This window comes from Mirounga angustirostris, unplaced genomic scaffold (assembly GCF_029215605.1).
Source record: "Mirounga angustirostris isolate CCGP_5_RB_7025 unplaced genomic scaffold, mMirAng1.0.hap1 SCAF_13, whole genome shotgun sequence".
In the NCBI taxonomy this organism is placed as follows: Eukaryota; Metazoa; Chordata; class Mammalia; order Carnivora; family Phocidae; genus Mirounga; species Mirounga angustirostris.
In genome coordinates, this window is record NW_026991721.1 from 106,241,466 (window position 1) to 106,260,127 (window position 18,662).

At 38.5% G+C, this 18,662-nt stretch overlaps 1 protein-coding gene across 2 annotated transcripts in view; it reads right to left on the minus strand.

Moving 5' to 3' along the window:
* Nucleotides 1-18,662, minus strand: part of GRIA4 (glutamate ionotropic receptor AMPA type subunit 4) — a 366,854-nt gene that overhangs the window by 82,507 nt on the left and 265,685 nt on the right. For both annotated transcript variants that reach the window (XM_064577521.1, XM_064577520.1), the window contains exon 5: nt 6,507-6,560. In XM_064577521.1, coding sequence (XP_064433591.1) covers nt 6,507-6,560 — 54 coding nt within the window. The remainder of the gene's footprint in view (nt 1-6,506; nt 6,561-18,662) is intronic.

Sequence of the window (18,662 nt, forward strand, 5' to 3'; positions counted from 1 at the left end):
TTGTATCATGAGTTGTAATGTATCTTCTTACATTTCTTATTTTAAGTGTTCTTTTTTCTTAGTCTAAAGATTTGTTGATTTTGTTTATCTTTTCATAAAACCAGCTCTCAGTTTCATTGATCTATTGTCTTTTTAGTCTCTATTTCATTTATGTTCACTCTGACCTTTGTTTTTTCCTTTCTTCTACAAACTTTGAGCTTAGTTTGTTCTTCTTTTTCTAGTTCCTTTAGGTATAAAGTTAGATTGTTCATTTGATTTTTCTTTTTTCTTAATGTAGGCATTTATCACTATGAACTTCCTTCTCAGACCTGCTTTTGCTCTATTCCACATGTTCCAGTATGTTATGTTTCCCCCTTTTCACTTTCTCAAGGAACTTTTCTATTTCTCTTTTCTTATTTAAGCCATTAGTTGTTTAGGAGCATTTGTTTAATCTCCATGTATCTGCATACTTTTGAAATTTCTTCTGGTAATTGATTTCTAGCTTCATATCTATGTGGTTAGAAAGGTTGCATGATATAATTTCAGGCTTCTTAAATTGATGAAGACTTGTTTTGTGGCCTAACATATGATCTATCCTGCAGGATGTTCTGTATGTGCTTGAAAAGAATGTATATTCTGCTGCTCTTAAATGGAATATTCTGTCGCTGTCTGTTAGGCCTGTGTGGTCCAACAGGCAGTTTAAATCCATGTCTCCTTGTTGAATATTCTGTGTCAAGGATCTAGCCATTATTGAAAATGGGGTATTGAAACAAAAATACAGTCAAGAAATGGGCAGAAGACATAAACAGACATTTCTCTAAAGAAGACATACAAATGGCCAGCAGACACATAAAAAGGTGGTCAACATCACTAGGCATCAGGGAAATACAAATCAAAACCACAATGAGATACCATCTCACACCAGTCAGAATGGCTAAAATTAACAACTCGGGAAGCAACAGATGTTGGAGAGGATGCAGAGAAAGGGGAACCCTCCTACACTGTTGGGAATGCAAGCTGGTGCAGCCACTCTGGAAAACAGTATGGAGGTTCCTCAAAAAGTTGAAAATAGAGCTACCCTTCGACCCAGCAATTGCACTACTAGGAATTTATCCAAAGGATACAAAAATCCTTTGGATAAATTGGATTCAGAGGAGCATATGCACCCCAATGTTTACAGCAGCAATATCCACAATAGCCAAACTATGGAAAGAGGCCAGATGTCCACTGACAGATGAATTAATAAATAAGATGTGGTGTGTGTATGTGCATGCACGCACATGTGTATATATAATGGAATATTACTCAGCCATCAAAAAGAATGAAATCTTGCCATTTGTAAGGACATGGATGGAACTAGAGTATATTATGCTAAGTGAAATAAGGCAGTCAGAGAAAGACAAATACTGTATGATTTCACTCATGTGGAATTTAAGAAATAAAAGATGATCATAGGGGAAGGGAAGGAAAAATAACATAAGATACAAACAGAGAGAGAGGCAAACCATAAGAGACTCTTAACTATAGGGAATAAGCTGAGGGTTGTTGGAAGGGAAGTGGGTGGGGGGATGGAGTAACTGGGTGAAGGGCGTTAAGGAGGGCACTTGATATAATGAGCACTGGGTGTTATATGCAAATGATAAATCACTAATCTCTACCCTGAAACTAATAATACACTATATGTTAACTAACTTGAATTTAATTAAAAAAAAAAAAAAGAGGAAAATGGGGTATTTAAATTCCCTACTACTTCTGGGTTGCTATATTTCTTTTCAGATCTGTTAATATTTGCTTTATTATATATTTAGATGTCCTGCTGTTGGGTGCAAAAGTATTTATAAATGTTGTATTTTATTGATGAATTAACTCTTTTGTCATTAAAAATGATATTCTTTGTCTTTTGTGATAGTTTCTGGCTTCAAGTCAATTTGTCTGATACAACTATAGCTACTCCTTTCCTCAGTTTCCATTTGCCTGGTGTTTTTTCCCTTCTTTCACGTTCAGTTTGTTTGTATCCTTAAAACTGAAATGAGTCTCCGTAGGCAGCACAAAGTTAGGTCTTTTCTTTTTTTTCTTTCTTTCCTTCTTTTTTAAATTCATTCAGCCACTCTATGTCTTTTGATTGGAGAATATAGTTCATTCACATTTAAATAGATGTCAGTAGGAATAGATTTAGTATTGACATTTTGTGAATTGTTTTCTAGTTGATTTGTAGTTCCTTTGTTCCTTTCTCTCTTGTTCTCTTCTTTTGTGATTTGATGATTTTCTGAGGTGGTATGTTTTGATTCCCTTCTCTTCATGTTTTGTGTTTCTTCTATGATAAGTTTTAGCTTTGTGGTTACCATGAGGCTTTAATAAAGCATCTTATAGCTATAATAGTCTATTTTAAGCTGTTAACAACTAACCTGAATGCATACAAAAGCTCTACAATTCTACACATTTCTTCCCACATTTTGTTTTTGATGTCACAATTTACATCTTTATATATTGTGTATATATTAAGAAATTATTGTAGTTATAATTACTTCTAATATTTTAGTTTTTTAACCATTATGTTAGAGTTAGAAGTGATCTACCCACCACTATGACGATATTGGAGTATTCTGAATTTTTCTGTATACTTACCATTAGCAGTGGGTTTTATACTTTCATATATTTTTTTAAGATTTTATTTATCTGATATATATATATATATATAGAGAGAGAGAGAGAGAGAGAGAGAGAGAGAGAGAGAGAGCGCGCACAAGCAGGGGGTAGTGGCAGGCAGAGGGAGAAGTAGGTTCCCCAAAGAGCAGAGGGAGCCCAATGAGGGACTCAATCCCAGGACCCTGGGATCATGACCTGAGCCAAAGACAGTTGCTTAACTGCCTGAGCCACCTAGGCGCCCTACTTTCATATGTTTTTATGTTACTAACTTATGTCCTTTTATTTCAGCTTGAAACATTAACATTTCTTGTAAAACCATTCATGATCAACTCTTTTAGTCTCTGCTTGTCTGGAAAATTCTTTATCTCTCCTTCAGTTCTCAAGGACAACTTTGCCAGGTAGAGTATTCTTGGTTAGCAGTTTTTTTCTTATCAGCACTTTGAATATATACATCATCCCATTCGCTTCTTATAAAGCTTCTGCTGATAGTCTTGTTGTACTTCCCTTGTACGTAACAAGTTATTTTCCTCTTGCTGCTTTTAAGATGCTCTCTTTGTCTTCAATTTGTGAATAACTTAACTGTAACGTGTCTTGGTGTGTATCTCTTAAGATGCAGCTTATTTGGTATTTTTTGGTCTTCCTGGAATTGGATTTATATGACTTTCCCCAGGTTAGGGAAGTTTTCAGCCATTATTTCTTTGAAGAAGCTTTCTGCTCCTTTGTCTCTCTCTTCTCCTTCTGGAAGCCCTATAATATATCTGTTGGGCCATGATGGTATATCCTAAGTCCCTTAAGCTATCTTCAGTCCTTTCATTCCTTTTTTTTTTTTTTTTTCTTTTTGCTTCTCTGATTGGGTAGATTCCACTGCCTTGTCTTCAAGTTGGCTGATCTTTCTTTCCACTTATTCTAGTCTAGTTGAACACCTCTACTGAATTTTGTAGTTAGTTATTGTATTCTTCAGCTCTGTGATTTGTTTGGTATTTTTAAAAAATATTTTCTAACTCTTTGTTGAAATGCTTACTTTGTTAATGCCTTGCTCTCCTGACCTCAACAAACAACTGTATGACTGTTATTTTGAACTCTATTGTGTAAATCACTTATTTCTATTTCGTTAAGATTTGTTTCTGGAGATTTATTGTTCTTTTGTTTGGAATGTATTTCCTCGTTTCTTCATTTTTCTTGATTTCCTGTGTGGGTTGGTTTCTGCACATTAGGTAAAACAGACAGCGCCACCAGTCTTGACACACTGGAGTCGTATAGAGATGAGCCTCATCAAATCAGCATGGGCTAAACTGTTAGTTGTCTTTTAAATCTATGTGATTACTCAAACAGCCTTCTTTTTTTTTAGTGGCTCCTAGTAGTTGAGGGACCTGACAGTGTTCCAAAGGAAAGGATCACAGTCAGCACCTAGATGCAGGCTGATTTTAAGACCGACTCTCAAGAAACAGCTTGTGAAATATATAGTCAAACCCATTTCAGGGAAAGACTTGCCAGTTCCCTCTCCATTGAGCCCTGGGGGGATACCTGGGTGAGCACTCTTGCATACCTGTTAAGAACTGCCTCATTGTTCACTACAGTCCTGTGGGATTTGTGAATGCAAGCTCCATTGGTTATCAGATCCAGTCATCCCTTGAGTGGCAACAGTCAAACGCAGGGCACCAGGCATGTGTACAATCTTCTTCTAGAGATAGGATGATAACCTGGTTTTATAGTGGGAGTGAGCCAGAGGGAGAAGGTGACAGAAATGCCCATCAGCTCCCCTGGGCTCCATGGGGGATCACAGCCAGTTCCTTAATGCACGCAGCCAGACTCTTGCATATGGACTCTCAGCAGCAGATTGTAAAGTAGGTAGTCAACTTCTTTTCAGGGACAGACTAGAGATGGGCATTTTTGCCTGCTCCCTCTGTGCTAATAAGGCCTGTGAGGATAGTTAACAGTGAATGCTCATGAGGCCATTAAGAATGGTTTCTGTAGTCCTGTGGGTCTTGTGGATGTATAACCAACTGGCTTTCAGAGGTAGGTGTTTTGGGGGCCTGTCTCTTGAGTGACAGCCTTAAAAGCTGGGGTGCTAAATGTATGGTCCAAATCCTCTGCTGCTCATGGAGAAGCTGGGAGTTGGGGATGCCCTCTTGATTGGTACTGTGCTGGGTATAGTTTTTATGGAAAGAGTGTGTCTCAGCCTTTCCTACTCATTTCAGTGTGGGTTATTTTCTTAGTTGCCTGACGTGTAGGAGTCACTGAGCTAGTTTCTCGATTTCTCTCAGAGGGACTACTCTGTGTGTATCTGGGGGAGGAGGGAAGTTCGGGAGCTCCAACTAAAGAGTCCTGCTGAATTGGTGAAGTAGCAGTTTCTCATTAATTGTAAATTGTAACTGGAAGTTATAAACAGAATTATTCTCTTAACTTCATTCTCAGAATGTTAGTTGCTAGTGTACAGAAATACAGAAATTTTTTATATTGACTTTATATCCTGAAACCCTGCTGAATCTACTTATTAGTTCTCATATTAGATTTTTTTATTAGATTCCTTAGGAATCTAATTAAGATTCCTTATTTTTTATTAGATTCCTTAGGATTTTCTATTCACAAAATCTTTTTTTTTTTTTTTCCAATCTGAATGCCTTTTATCTCTTTTTCTTGCTAAAAGCTTCAGTACAATATTCAACATAAATGATGAGGGGGCATCCTTGTCTGTCCCTGATCTTAGGAGGAAATCATTCAGTCTTTCAACATTAACTATATTAATATAATCTTTCTTTTTGATAATGGATTTACTTCCTATTTGGGAATCCTATGCAACAGTTCTCAAGAAATAGCTGTTGATTGGCCCAATGAAACAAAATTCATTCTGGTTTTGGAAATCACAGTTATTTAGAGATAAATGAGTAAGTCGAGAAAGCATAATTGATACAATATATTATAATGCAGATATGCACAAGTTACGGATGGTGACTTATGGTAATCTTTTACCATACGAATTTGACATTCTTTTGCTGAGTTTTAATATCTCAATTCCATAGTGTGATCCATCCACTAAAAATTCCTGTGTCAGAGGGTGATGGCCCACTCATGGATAAATCTGAATCTCTTTTGCAGCCTTTGGTTCTTCTCCTGTCTTAAGCAAAAGACCCTGACCAAAGAAATATGTGGTAGGAAAAGAGAAAAAGGAGAAAACATTCTTAACTTCTCTAAAATGAACCACATCTGAGATCAAGCCCTTGGGCCAGATGGTGCTCTAATGAAGGAAGGAGAATGGCACTCTGTGTAGCTTCCTTTCCCTCTACACTGCAGAGTTAACAAGAAATACTTGGTGAGCCTTGACAAGAAATCTAAAAGGACCTGCCTTAGTCCTTGCAGGATTTTATACTAGTGTATGTATCTTGTTCAATAACCATCTATATATAATATACGAAAAGATGACATAATCTAAAAAACTATGGATTACTCGCAACCAAAAGATTTCCTTATATAGCCATTCCAATCTTGCTTTTTTTAAAATCAGAGGACATGGGTCATCAGTTCGATCATCCTTGTGATATCCTAAGTATTGGCAATCTTGATCCATATAGTGGTATATTTATCATTTATACAGAGAAAAGGCCATTATTTAATTTGGCAGGTGATATCATAGTAAAGCAAACATCATAACTACTTTTAAAGTTCACTTCGGCAGATGTCAAGCTAGTCTGCATCAACATATATTAAATTGCGTGTTAGAAATATAATAACCACTGTAACAAAAAACTTATCTTAGGGGTTATAAAAAGCTTAGTAAGTAATGTAATTTATTCATTTACTGAAATGTTATTTTAAAGCACAGTTAAAATAATCTGGAACGCTTGAGTAATTCTTCTGAAAAACAGAAAATAGAGAGCTCTTACCAAGTTTGCAATGATGTAATGGTAGCCTTTTACATGCTTCCCAACGCTCACAATCTGTGAAAATAGAAGGAAACAAGAGAAAACCAATTTAACTTTACTGAAGGATATTTTTAAAAATAGAATTTTAACTATTTTAACCTAATTCCATGTGGAAACATGAGAAAATGTTATACTTTTCCTTATAACCAGAAGAAATTCCTAAGCTACCTTAAAAATTAAGTGATTAAAGTAAAAAAAAAAACCAACACGCTAATTTCGATCATGCTGTATAAATGATCTTTCATTCAGTAAACTTTGTTCAAAAAACTACTACGCTATAATTCCCTCAAAGAGAAGGAGATGGTTTTGAAACAAACTGATGGTTCATATATACATATTCATATATATATATATATATATATAAGAATATACACAAACATAAGAAACTAAAATTATTTTGGTCCAAAGAATATAGACATCTTTAATTTGTTGATAATTTGTAGAAATGTATGATAAGCTGTTAAGTGTCTTCCACTATTAAGAATGACTTTTTATGAGTAGACTGTATTTTTGTCCTGAGCAGCAAGCAAGGTTTTTGTAAGGCACAGTATCTGTGTTGAGATGTCTCTGATACTACAGAATACCTAGTTAATTCCCACCTGCATATGGATAGAACGGTATTTTATTATAATCAAAAGAATAAAGACAAAACAACATCAAGAGAATTTTTCTCTCTGCTAGATTCATTAGTTTTTTTCCTAAGAATGTTTTTAGGTATGTTTCAGGAATTAGCCATTCAAAAAGTTCTAACACAGAAATAAAACTCTTGTTTTCTACAAAATTGACAATTCCTTCAATGAGAGAACATCTGATGACAGATACTGATGAGCAGTTCTGTAACTTCATTGGTTCCTCAAAGGGGACAACACAATATATGAGTTTCATGTACTTTCATCATCAAAGAAAAAATTAAATTGTTTTTAGTGTTTTAAGATCCTCTAAAAATAATTCTTTGTAAATGGGTGGCTTGTGTATAAAATAAAGGAAAACCCTTTTAAAAATCCAGTACAAACTGTGCTCAAAAACAGAGCTTGGCACACAAGGCCACTGGTGAAATGGAGTCTCTGCTCATCTCATCGTTTCTTTTTGGTCACAGCTAAGACCTCCTCTTTATCCTGATGGCTCTGCAGTTTCACTACAACGGAGTTTGGATTTTTACTTCTTAGTATTTGTTTATATTGTTCGGGATTTGTTGTGCTTCCTGAGTATGAGGATTTCCCTTCAACAATTCTGGGAAATTCTCTACCAATATCCCTGAAAACATCCCTTCGAAGACGTCTGCGTTTGCTTCCAGCAGGGACTGCAATGTTGCTATCACTGATTCCCAGCTCCCGGTGTGCGGTACAAATGTAGATTCAATTCACAACCGCCTAACGAGGGTTGTGATGACCACTTCTCACCGGGGCTGTCAGCCCCACCACACGGAGCCTGGCCCAGGCGGAAAACACTCAGGTGATCCCTTGTGCAGGTAGCAGATTGTTGTCTAGTCCTCTCTGTTACTGCCGTGTCACCCCTCAAGAGTGGGGCTTTCAGTCGGATCTGAGTGCAGACTTACTGCCTTGGCTGAGCCCAAAGGTTCTCTCCTCGGGTGAGCATCAACCCCCAAGTCAGGCTGCCCAAGCTGGCAACTTCCGTGGGCACAGCTGCCTTTCCTTCCTGGCTCCTGAAGGTTTTCTCTATTCTCCAGGAAGCTCCACTACGCATGTGCAATGTTTTACACAGCATGTCTCTCTCTTTCCTATTGCCTGATTCAGCTAGTCCACAGTTTGTCTAAAACTGAACATCCCTCGACAGTCTCACCACGAAGACGAGGACAAGCAATGTGTAAATGGGATCGTAAAGAAAGTCCTGGAAAGAAACCGTGTAATTAGTCATCATGCTGGGTAACCCAAACCCGAGTGATTTAGCCCGGGCTGAGGAGGTCGGAGCCCTCGGATTCTCTGGGAATCTCAGGTGGAGCTTGTGCAGAAGAGAACTGTCAAGGAACCCTTGATGGCTGGTGCTCAGGGTACGCTCTTGCGGAGTTGCCAGAGCTTCCGCCACTGGACCTCAGCAGGGACTGCCGCCCCAGGACAATTCCTTACTTCTCTCTTGCGGGTTCACCGCAACCTTCGCTGGGGTGACGGGGTCGGCCTCCTGCACTCTCTGCAAGCCCTCACACTCATCCTGCCTCTTCTCTCTCAAGGCTCTCAGCCTGCGATTTCTCTGTGGCTGCAGTCCATAACCTCTCCCGCTCCTAAAGTCACTGCAAAGAGCTAACACTTGTAAATGTTAAAAAGACGGAGAACCAGTAGAAATTCTGCACTTGGTGCCTCCACAAGGAAATGACTGTCAGTTCCAGATTGCCTAGCAAAGAACTGCAATAAATTCAAGCTTATATAATATGTTTTCAAGGGACGAGGACTTATGGAAACCACAAGCAGCCAAAAGTGACAAAAATCCTGGCAGAAAAGGCCTTGCAGAGCTTGGTGTGCATCAGCATTATGGGAACTGGGGCCTCGGGGAGCAGTGATCTGAGGATTTATTTACCTGGCTGGGGAAGCCAGAGAGAACATCGTTTTTGCTGAGCCAGATCCTTGCTGGGGAAAAACCAATGTGCCGTACAAACTCTTGAACACTCTCACCCTGACCACGGCGGGCCAGGGGTTAAGGCCAGATCTCGGTCCCTCTGCCAAGCATCCAACACTAGATGGAAGTTTCTTTGTGGAAAAAAAAAAAATCCAATGTATACTCCAATATCTATAGTAAAGTGTCCTGCACCCAGAGTGTTGTTCGCTTAAAAAAAGTTTTAATGGTTGGGTGAAACTGATGGCTTCGTGGGTGTGGTCTGACATGGCTGTCACCACCTCAACCGAAGTGCAGACTGTCTCGTGCGTAAAACACAAACAACAAAAGAAGAAAAAAACAAAACAAAAACCAAACCAAACCAAACAAAAAAACAACCAAACAAAAACCTCAAAAACAACAAATCTGAGTGACTGACTTTGAAAGTGGGCTAAACCTTCTGTCTCTGTACTTCTGATGTTATTTTTATCAAGAAGGAAACTAAAGAGTGAGGTGAAAGATACGAATATTAACAGCATGGGTTTGTCTGTACCACCAGCGACCGTGGGAGACGCGGCTGGCCGCCCACCTAGCCTCGTCCTCTGACCGGCGCATGCTGCTCTGACGGCCATGACATTAGGCCCTCCTCTGGTCCCTGGAGCCCACGTTGCTCATGGCGGGGAGGGGCGGGAGGCCAGAAGTGCCAGGGAGTGGAAGCCCTCCTCCCCAGCAGCCCTCCCACAGTGACTGACAAGTGGGTTTGGCCCAGTTGTTAGGGGAAAATGAAGCCTACGATGAGGAGTTGGTTGCAATAATTAATTACGGCCTTTCATAAAGACAGAAAAATGTTGGAGACTCTGCATCTCTATTCTTTTCATCTTCTTAAAAGAAACAGAGGATGCAAATGGACAAAGAATAGTGATCAAGTGTCCATTCAGAGTTCTAAAGACGGGTTAGGAAGAATATACAAGTTCCTCTGATCATACACTTTCCAAGGAGCCCACCTTTATGAGAATAAAACGCTTAAGAAAAGGGACTAACTGGGGCACCTGGGTGGCTCAGATGATTAAGCGTCTGCCTTCGGCTCAGGTCATGATCTCAGGGTCCTGGGATCGAGTCCCACATCGGGCTCCCTGCTCCTTCGGAGCCTGCTTCTCCCTCTGCCTCTCTCTCTCTCTGTCTCTAATGAATAAATAAATAAAATCTTTAAAAAAGAAAAAAAAAAAAAAAAAGAAAAGGGACTAACTGATGCCTTTGATTACTTTTTTCTTCTTTGTTTTATAGGAAACAGTTGCTTAGAAATATCTATGGTGCTGGTCAAATGATTCAATTCTAAAATCAGGCCTACGTATACTAATAAGGTAAATGCCAGACGCAGTCCCTGCACGGTTTCATTAACAAATTATGGCATAAGCTTTATGACTGCGACTTCTAAATCTTTATTCATTTATTAAAATAAGGGAAGAATGAATCCAGGACACTTTTCCACCTTGACCTCACCTTTAAATAAATTTAGTTCAATAAATGTGTCCTATGTATAAATTTAGGGTAAGGAGATTCACGGCTTATAGACATAAGTAAGCGTGTTTAATTCATCTCTTAAGGGGATGAGCCTCAAACAGAAATGACTGAAATGCAGAGTAAAGGGAATGCCATGGATTTTAAGAAGTGGTATCATCTGGTTGGGAGAACAAGGTAATTTGAAAGACAGAACAGATGTTAAATAAATATTGACTGAGTGGATGAATACAGAAGTTAGCATATAAATGCCACAAACACAGTACATTAAGATCAGTTTGAGACTTGTAAATGATGAGAGTTTGGCCTTTAACCCACAATCCAGGGTTATGTGAATCCTTTATGTATCAGTGGTTTATAGAGCATTCGGGGGTCTTTCCAGATGGGGCTGCTGTGTATTACCTCAAACTGTTATTACGAAGCCGCCATCCTGACACTGAACACTGTCTTCAAGCTAGAGACCTGCAACGGCAAGCCTGAATATGAATGGTTTTGGTTTTCCTTTTACTTTGATTTTACAAGTCAGCTGGAAATTCCTCTCCCATCTGTTATCATGTTCCAGAGAATTCCGAGACATGGGCACAACAGTTTGGCATTTGGTGGTGTTGGGGACATGATGCCCAGTCAACGTTGGGGACCTCCTGTCACTCTCTCTAATCCCAAACCCCCAGATGTCTCTCGAATGTTGATTTTTCAGGATGCTTCGAAATATTTTATTATAGATAAAAACAGGAGCTTTAGCTTGTTTAGTTTGTTTAGTTTACCTCAGTTTCAGCAAAAGAAAAACATAAGGCAAAGGGCTTTTGCAAATGAACTGCAGTTACAGCCTCATGAGAAAACAGCAGAACTTTTCCTTCTGGGGGTGTGATTCACAGACAGGGAGAGGAAAATAAAGAACCCCAGAACCAAAGGAATGAGGCTACTTAGTGTGAGAAGAGATTCACGGAGAAGACGGAAGGAGAGTGCTCATCAGATGTCTTAAGTGGGAGGGGTACATTCACACACACACGTACACGTACACAGATGTAGTTTTTTTCTTCTACCTTGGAGATGTTAGAAATTATAAAAGTTTCTAGTTAGGACAAACTCATTTTTAGGGAAAAGGGAGAGGAAGAGAGTTGCCCATAAAGGGATGGCTGCCTCTCAAAGCAGTGATGTGATCTCTCCATGGAAGCTCCCAGCAGGGCTGCAGACTTCCAGCAGAAGATGTTGGGGTAGCGTCCTTCTCAAGACTTCAAGTCCTTTGTCTGTACACCAGCGACCGTGGGAGACGCGGCTGGCCGCCCACCTAGCCTCGTCCTCTGACCGGCGCATGCTGCTCTGACGGCCATGACATTAGGCCCTCCTCTGGTCCCTGGAGCCCACGTTGCTCATGGCGGGGAGGGGCAGGAGGCCAGAAGTGCCAGGGAGTGGAAGCCCTCCTCCCCAGCAGCCCTCCCACAGTGACTGATGGGAGCTGGTGCATAAATACTCCGATGCCATTGCCACACAGGATTCTGACATGTGTGTTCTATTTACACTAATTTCAAATGACATTTACAATAATCCTCCAGTAATTTACATTAATTTCAAATGAGATTAAGCCTCGGTCACCCGCCACACGGTAATTTTGGGGATAAATACACCTTTAATTGACTGCCTTTCTCCACTGCTCTTCCAGTGTGTTCTTCACCTCCCAAACTGACTGATTACACATAAATCCTGGTCTTAAGGTCTGCTTCTGCGGAAACCAAACTAAAACAGTCTCCAAATTAAAAAAAAAAAAATGACCAATGTGGCAGGAAAATTAATAAGGGTACAAAACACTTTTGTTGGCTAGCTGTCCCAAGCTTTTCATCGCTGTAATGTAACACACATACGTCATAGTCTGAGTCCCTAATCTCTGTGCATAGTCAAAGACTCAAGTTGCATGAAACACCATGCTTTTATTTGGCTAGCTAAATTTGGTGGAAAAGGTTTAATCTCTCATATAGGGAAACAGGAATGAATCATTATCTTTATTTAATACCTTCTTTTTATTCCTGACATATGAGTTTTCCCCTTCATACTGTCTTTATATACCTTAAGGACAACCATGCATAATTCTGGTCTCTTTCTTTGACTATATTCCAAATATTAAAAAAAAATCCTTCAGTTTCATCCTTTCAGAACAAAGACGGTAGATCGCTTTGTATACACCTCTCTGCACTGAGAACCCTATAAGTGATGTGATTTGAATGGGGTTGTAGAACAATGAGTGAAAACTAAGTGTTGAAATTCAGGTGTTTATTTCCTGCTTCAGGACACCTCATCTCATCATGGTAACTGCCAAGGGCTATAGAAAAGCACGGCGTAGAGCATATCCTTCTGTCTGCTTATTACAGTAGTTCCCAAAGGCTACGTCCACAGAGCTTGAATAATATTATGATTCTCATCATGCTAATGATGACCATCTCTTAGCAAAGATCCATCCTGATTTAATAGCATTTTTTTTAAAGATTTTATTTATTTATTTGAGAGAGAGAATGAGATAGAGAGAGCATGAGAGGGGGGAGGGTCAGAGGGAGAAGCAGACTCCCCGCCGAGCAGGGAGCCCGATGCGGGACTTGATCCCGGGACTCCAGGATCATGACCTGAGCCGAAGGCAGTCGCTTAACCAACTGAGCCACCCAGGCGCCCTGATTTAATAGCGTTTTAATTCAGTGATTGGAAATATTTGCAAAGAGGCACAGAAGGTTCTATGGAATTTGTGATTATGAATGTGAAACACACATAATAGCTTGAAAGAACCAGTGGGCACCATGCTCTTCTTTAATTAAAGAGATATTTTGTAAGAAGCAATATAAAAAATAATTCTAATGAGATGTAGGTGGAGGGGGTAATTCTTTGCTTTTTCATAAACAAACACATTAAATAAGTACAGTCATTAAGTAATGAAGCTGGGAATCCAGCCCAGATGTTTTTACTATAATTTTTGTACTTTTTTTTTTTTTAACTATACCCTGTTGCCTTCTTTAGTCCATAGCAATCAGAAAAATGACTTAATTTTGACCAATTTTTATACATCTTTCATAAGAGGAAAATGAATAACAGCTATTTATGACAATGACATTCTTTATCACATTAGAGAGTTGATGAATGCCAAACGTGTTGATGAGAAAAATCAGCTTTTTCATAATGAAACAAAAATTCCTTTTCTTCAAATAATCTCCTGTCTGAACATATTGCTTATTTGAATAACATCATATATGCAAGGTTTTCCTAGTCCCATTCTGCAGCAGACTGGGACACAGCCACACAGATGGAGAGCGATCAGGTAAAACTTAACATATCCAAGTTTAGGTTTGCAAGTTCTTCATATATCCACAATAAAGCCAATTAGCAGGAAAGCTTAAATAACTTGGGTTCAGTTTAGTATAGTTTGTACTTTACCAGGTGTGTATCTAAAATGATAGTTCAGGTATACAATCTACCTTTAATGTAAATCCAACTCAATCCAATAGATAATTCTATTTATAGGACAAGCTCAAAGTGATCAATTAAAGGTTCAGCTATGTACAGTACAGCTTTAAGTATATTTTATGGTGTTCTCTTTGAAATAGGAATTCCACAAATGGTTAACTTTCTATTAATCAGAATATTTCATGTCCCTAATTGGACATGTCATCAATAGATAAACATCTATTCATGGGTTACAAAGAAAACTTGAGGGCGCTGGTGGGGTTGGTGGTGATGGGGATAAAAGTTACCTTCAAATGTCACGTACTGTCACATGTTTCAAAAGGACAGATAATTATGAGGGGGTGTCTGAATTATATGTCAACTATGTTTGAATATGGCTTACATAAGCACCCTGTGAAGGCATTGTTTATGGGATGGATGACCTCTAAGATCCACCCAACCTGAGAATCTCTGATTCTGTGGCTTTCCAGTGTAGGGAACTGTTGGAGCTACTGGTTCTGGGGGCTCCTGTTAACATAACATGTTCCTACCACTATCCCCTTGATTTTATATTTCTTTTCCTTATCATATTTATTTGAAATATCATCAGAACATTCCTTCCTCCCTCATTTTTCTTAATTCAAAACTTCCTTTATTTTCTTGGACACGTTTTATTTTCCCATTTTTTTCTAGGCAAATAAAATGCAAAGAGGTGACTGCAGAGAGAGAAAGAGAGAGGTTCTGTGGCCACTCTTGCAGGGAACACCAGGTTAAATAAGGTTTGAGGTTGCTTTGCTATAGGAATTTTTAGAGACTTTAATATACTAATGTACACTGAACTCCCAGGAGCCAGATAGAGTATGTAGCTCTAGAGAATGGTTTTAAAAGGTTGTTTAAGGACATCTTTCCTATAGCTTTACTCTGTACTCAGTGCTTTCCTTAACTTTCACACCCATTTCACACTTTAGTTGCTTTAGTGGCATTTTCTCATTTCTCTTCAGTGTCGATCATCTTTACCCACAATAATAAATCAACTAAACCACTTGAGGCGTATTGAAGATATGTTCTGTTCATAATTTTTGTGGCAGCGCCCTGCTATTTAGTAAGGTCAGCTAGTAACTTTTTGGTCATAAGTTCTAAAATTTGCCTGTTTGTAATTCTACTCAACAGATAAAATTGTGGTTAGTTAAATTAGAAGACATAAGACCCCAGAGTCACTCTCTTTACTTTTATTTCAGGAGAATGTTTTCCTGGTCGTTGAGCTTATTTGTTTCGTTCTATTTCCAACAACTTAGTGCTCCAGAACCACGTTCTTATGAAGTGGATTCAGAGTGAGGACAAAGATGTAAGCAGAGACCCTATCTTCATACACAAATAATATCTTTTCTATGTAAACCCTTTACATTTATTCAAGCGACTATCTCAGAAATTACTTTAAAAAACAAGCAAATGAAAGGTCATAACTAAGAGAAACAAAGCAGGAATAATATGCCTGTTCCTAATAAACAAGATTCTCCTACTTGGCGTCGGTATGTTGTATGGGCATAGCAAGCTCACTGCGTAGCTGTTTTATTCCTACAAAGACTATTATCCATAACTAATAATACTGTTAAATTTGCCAAAGGAAATTCCCCTCCCCTTTTTTTAAAACCCCAGTCAGATCAGTTAAACTTCTCAAAATCTTAACAAAAGTAATGGTGACTATGAATCTCTAAATTAAGTACATATGGTGCTTGGCAAAGTAGATATTAATAAATACCTTTAAGAATTTCTCATGATCACTACTTGGCATTACACATTTACTTGTTCATTGTGTGTCTCCCTCATTAAAATACAGGCTCCATGGAGCAGGGACTTCAAGGGGCTAGGACATTGCCTGGCCTATGATAAGCCCTCAATAAATATCTGTTATGTAGATGTCAAATAAATGAAGTGAAATACTGGTATGCATGAGACACGAAAAATGACGATGAAGAATGCTCACTTGACACACTACTCGTCAGCAATCTGTCCCCCTTTCAGTCCATTCTCTACATTGTCATGAGAATTATTGTTCTTAAAACACAAATTGATCAGATCATGTCTAAAAATACCCAATGGCCTTGAAATGTTATGAGGAATATAAAACTACTTAGGAGACCCCATGGGGCTCTTTGTAATCTGTCTTCAATTTGCCCCGAGCATCTTCTCATTTCCCCTGCACCTGATGTTCCAACCGTATGCATTTGCTTTCCCCAAACATGTGGCTCCATCCCATGGCTCTGCTCTCCCACTGCCATCTGCCTTGAATGCCCTGTCCCAGTGTTTCATCCTGGGAAATTCTGACTCATCTTTCAGCACTGTGCTTTAGTCTTTATTACACCTTTCTGCATGGTGCTACATTATTTGCTTGCGTTCATCGCTTTTCCTTTACATTTGAAATTCCTTCAAGGGATGGATTGCAATTGATTTAACTTTATATACAGTGCTCGGAAATTGGTAGGTATTGAATAAATGTTGAATAAATAAGCAAATGGGTTAACGTTGTGTACATGTGTAAGAAAGGAAAATGGTAGGATGGGGTGGGCAGACTCAAGAAGATGAGTTTCTCTTGTGTTACCTGCAAGATATTTACATTATTACGTCATTATAGTATATTAAAGTATTTGACCTTCAAATGTACATTGTAACAATCAGCTGAAATAACCACAAAATTAATTATAAGAATAGAATTAAAGACATATTTTTCCAGTATATATTGTGGTGGTTGTAAAGGAAAAGACACAGGGTAAGAATAGAGACAATGTAAACCTGGACTTGGAAGAACATAACAATCACTGGGTATATATGTGACTCTGGGGGAAAAAAAAAAAACCTTAGAAAAATAAAAATTCACTATGTACAATCTTGATTTTTCTTCCATTTACCAGTGATCATGTGGACCTTACTCTTTTTTTTTTTGTAAAAATGACACCATTTTAATTTCGTTCCATAATCTGATCTTAAATTTGGCACTAGTTGTGTTCAGAGAAAATCTAGATGATCCCTAGGGAAGTTGTGTACAATCATGAGGAGGATTCAGAATGGATTTGTGTTACTACCTTTCTAACTAAATCACAGTGATTAAAAAGATGCATCACTTCATTCATTAGCAGGAAGTGCACTCTATTACTGAACTGCTTAAACACTCCAGATTTTATAAAGGGCGGTTATATTTATGTTTACAAGACTCAGAAGAGTGTCCTCAAAGGTATTGTTGGTTGCACTGCTTCCTTTTTGTTAATTTCCCTGTCTTTTAAACATTTGAAGAGTAGATGCAAAATTCTAATGAAATAAATTATGAAGTTATCCTCTATTTTCTACTTAATGGGGAATATTACTTGCCTTTCTCTAAACCATAGTAGGTAAGTCTATGCAGCTGCTTTCTACTTAAGGCTAGAAAAACTAACTTATTTCTCTAAAATTATCAAGCAGATTGTCCTTTATCTTTTTTTAAAAGAAACTGAGTTTTTGAATGTTTGTGTCAACAACAATAATGGAAACTATTCCAAGAAGTGCTCTTGGAGCGTCAACTAAAACAAATTTAGTTGAACACAATCAATGCCTAGAATTTACAATTCTTCCAAGACAAAAGTACTAGCATCTGACAACCATATTTTCCTTCCTCTTCAAAAAACTTCCATCCTTTGCTTTCTTTACTTTTCCATTTATTTATTCATTCATTTAATAAGCAAATGAGGAATTCCTGCAACCATGGTAATGGTTGCTAAGAGATAATTAGAGACCCCTTTCTAGCTCCCACCAAATTCCATTTGCACTAGTCTGACTGAGATCTGTAAGGATGTTCCTGTTTTCTATGAAAACAACAAACCCAGTGCATTATAATGGGATTTGCGCATTCAAATCAATTCAGCTAAAAAGAAAGATTAAAGAAGTAAAATTCCCCTTTTTAAACACAACCTCACATCTGTTAAATTTCCCCTTACTTTGTTGAAGCTTCTGACTGAGCAGAGCTCCATATGCAAAAGCAGCTTTATGAGGAAGCAAAGCAACAAGCTCTGCCAAGGCTCCAGTGTGGGAAATCGCTGATATGATTGCCTTGCTGTAGTAATTTCTTTCTTTGAGTGCCTGGTGTGTTCCCATTTTCCCATTGCATCTCACTCATTGTTACATTAATATATGGAAATGAAACTCTTGTGCTTTTTCAGCCAATACAACAAACACCAGAAAACCTAGACTTCCCACCATCTTTGGCAGGTGAGGTCTTCTGGACAAGAAAGCTTCAGGTAATTGAGGGCTTCCCTCCAGAACCTTCAAGTGCTGCTGGCTGCTTGCCCTTTAAACACAAAAGGGATTCTTCCTGCCTGTGTCTTCAAATGAAGCTCATTCGGACTTCCATTTATTCGACAATTATTTTTGACCCCCTTTCATATCACTGGGGATATACTGGTAAATGATAAATATAGACCCTGCTCTGAGGGAGATAAGATTTCTGCAACAATGATAGGTAGCTAAACATAATAGGAGGAATCCGTATTCCTGCTACCTCGAGTCTTTGATTAGTGTTCCACTCCAATTTCTGCCTTTGTCCCCTAGCCAATTTTTATCACATAGGAGTCTCCGCCTGCTGAGCTTTTCCAGAACTCTGTGCCTTTG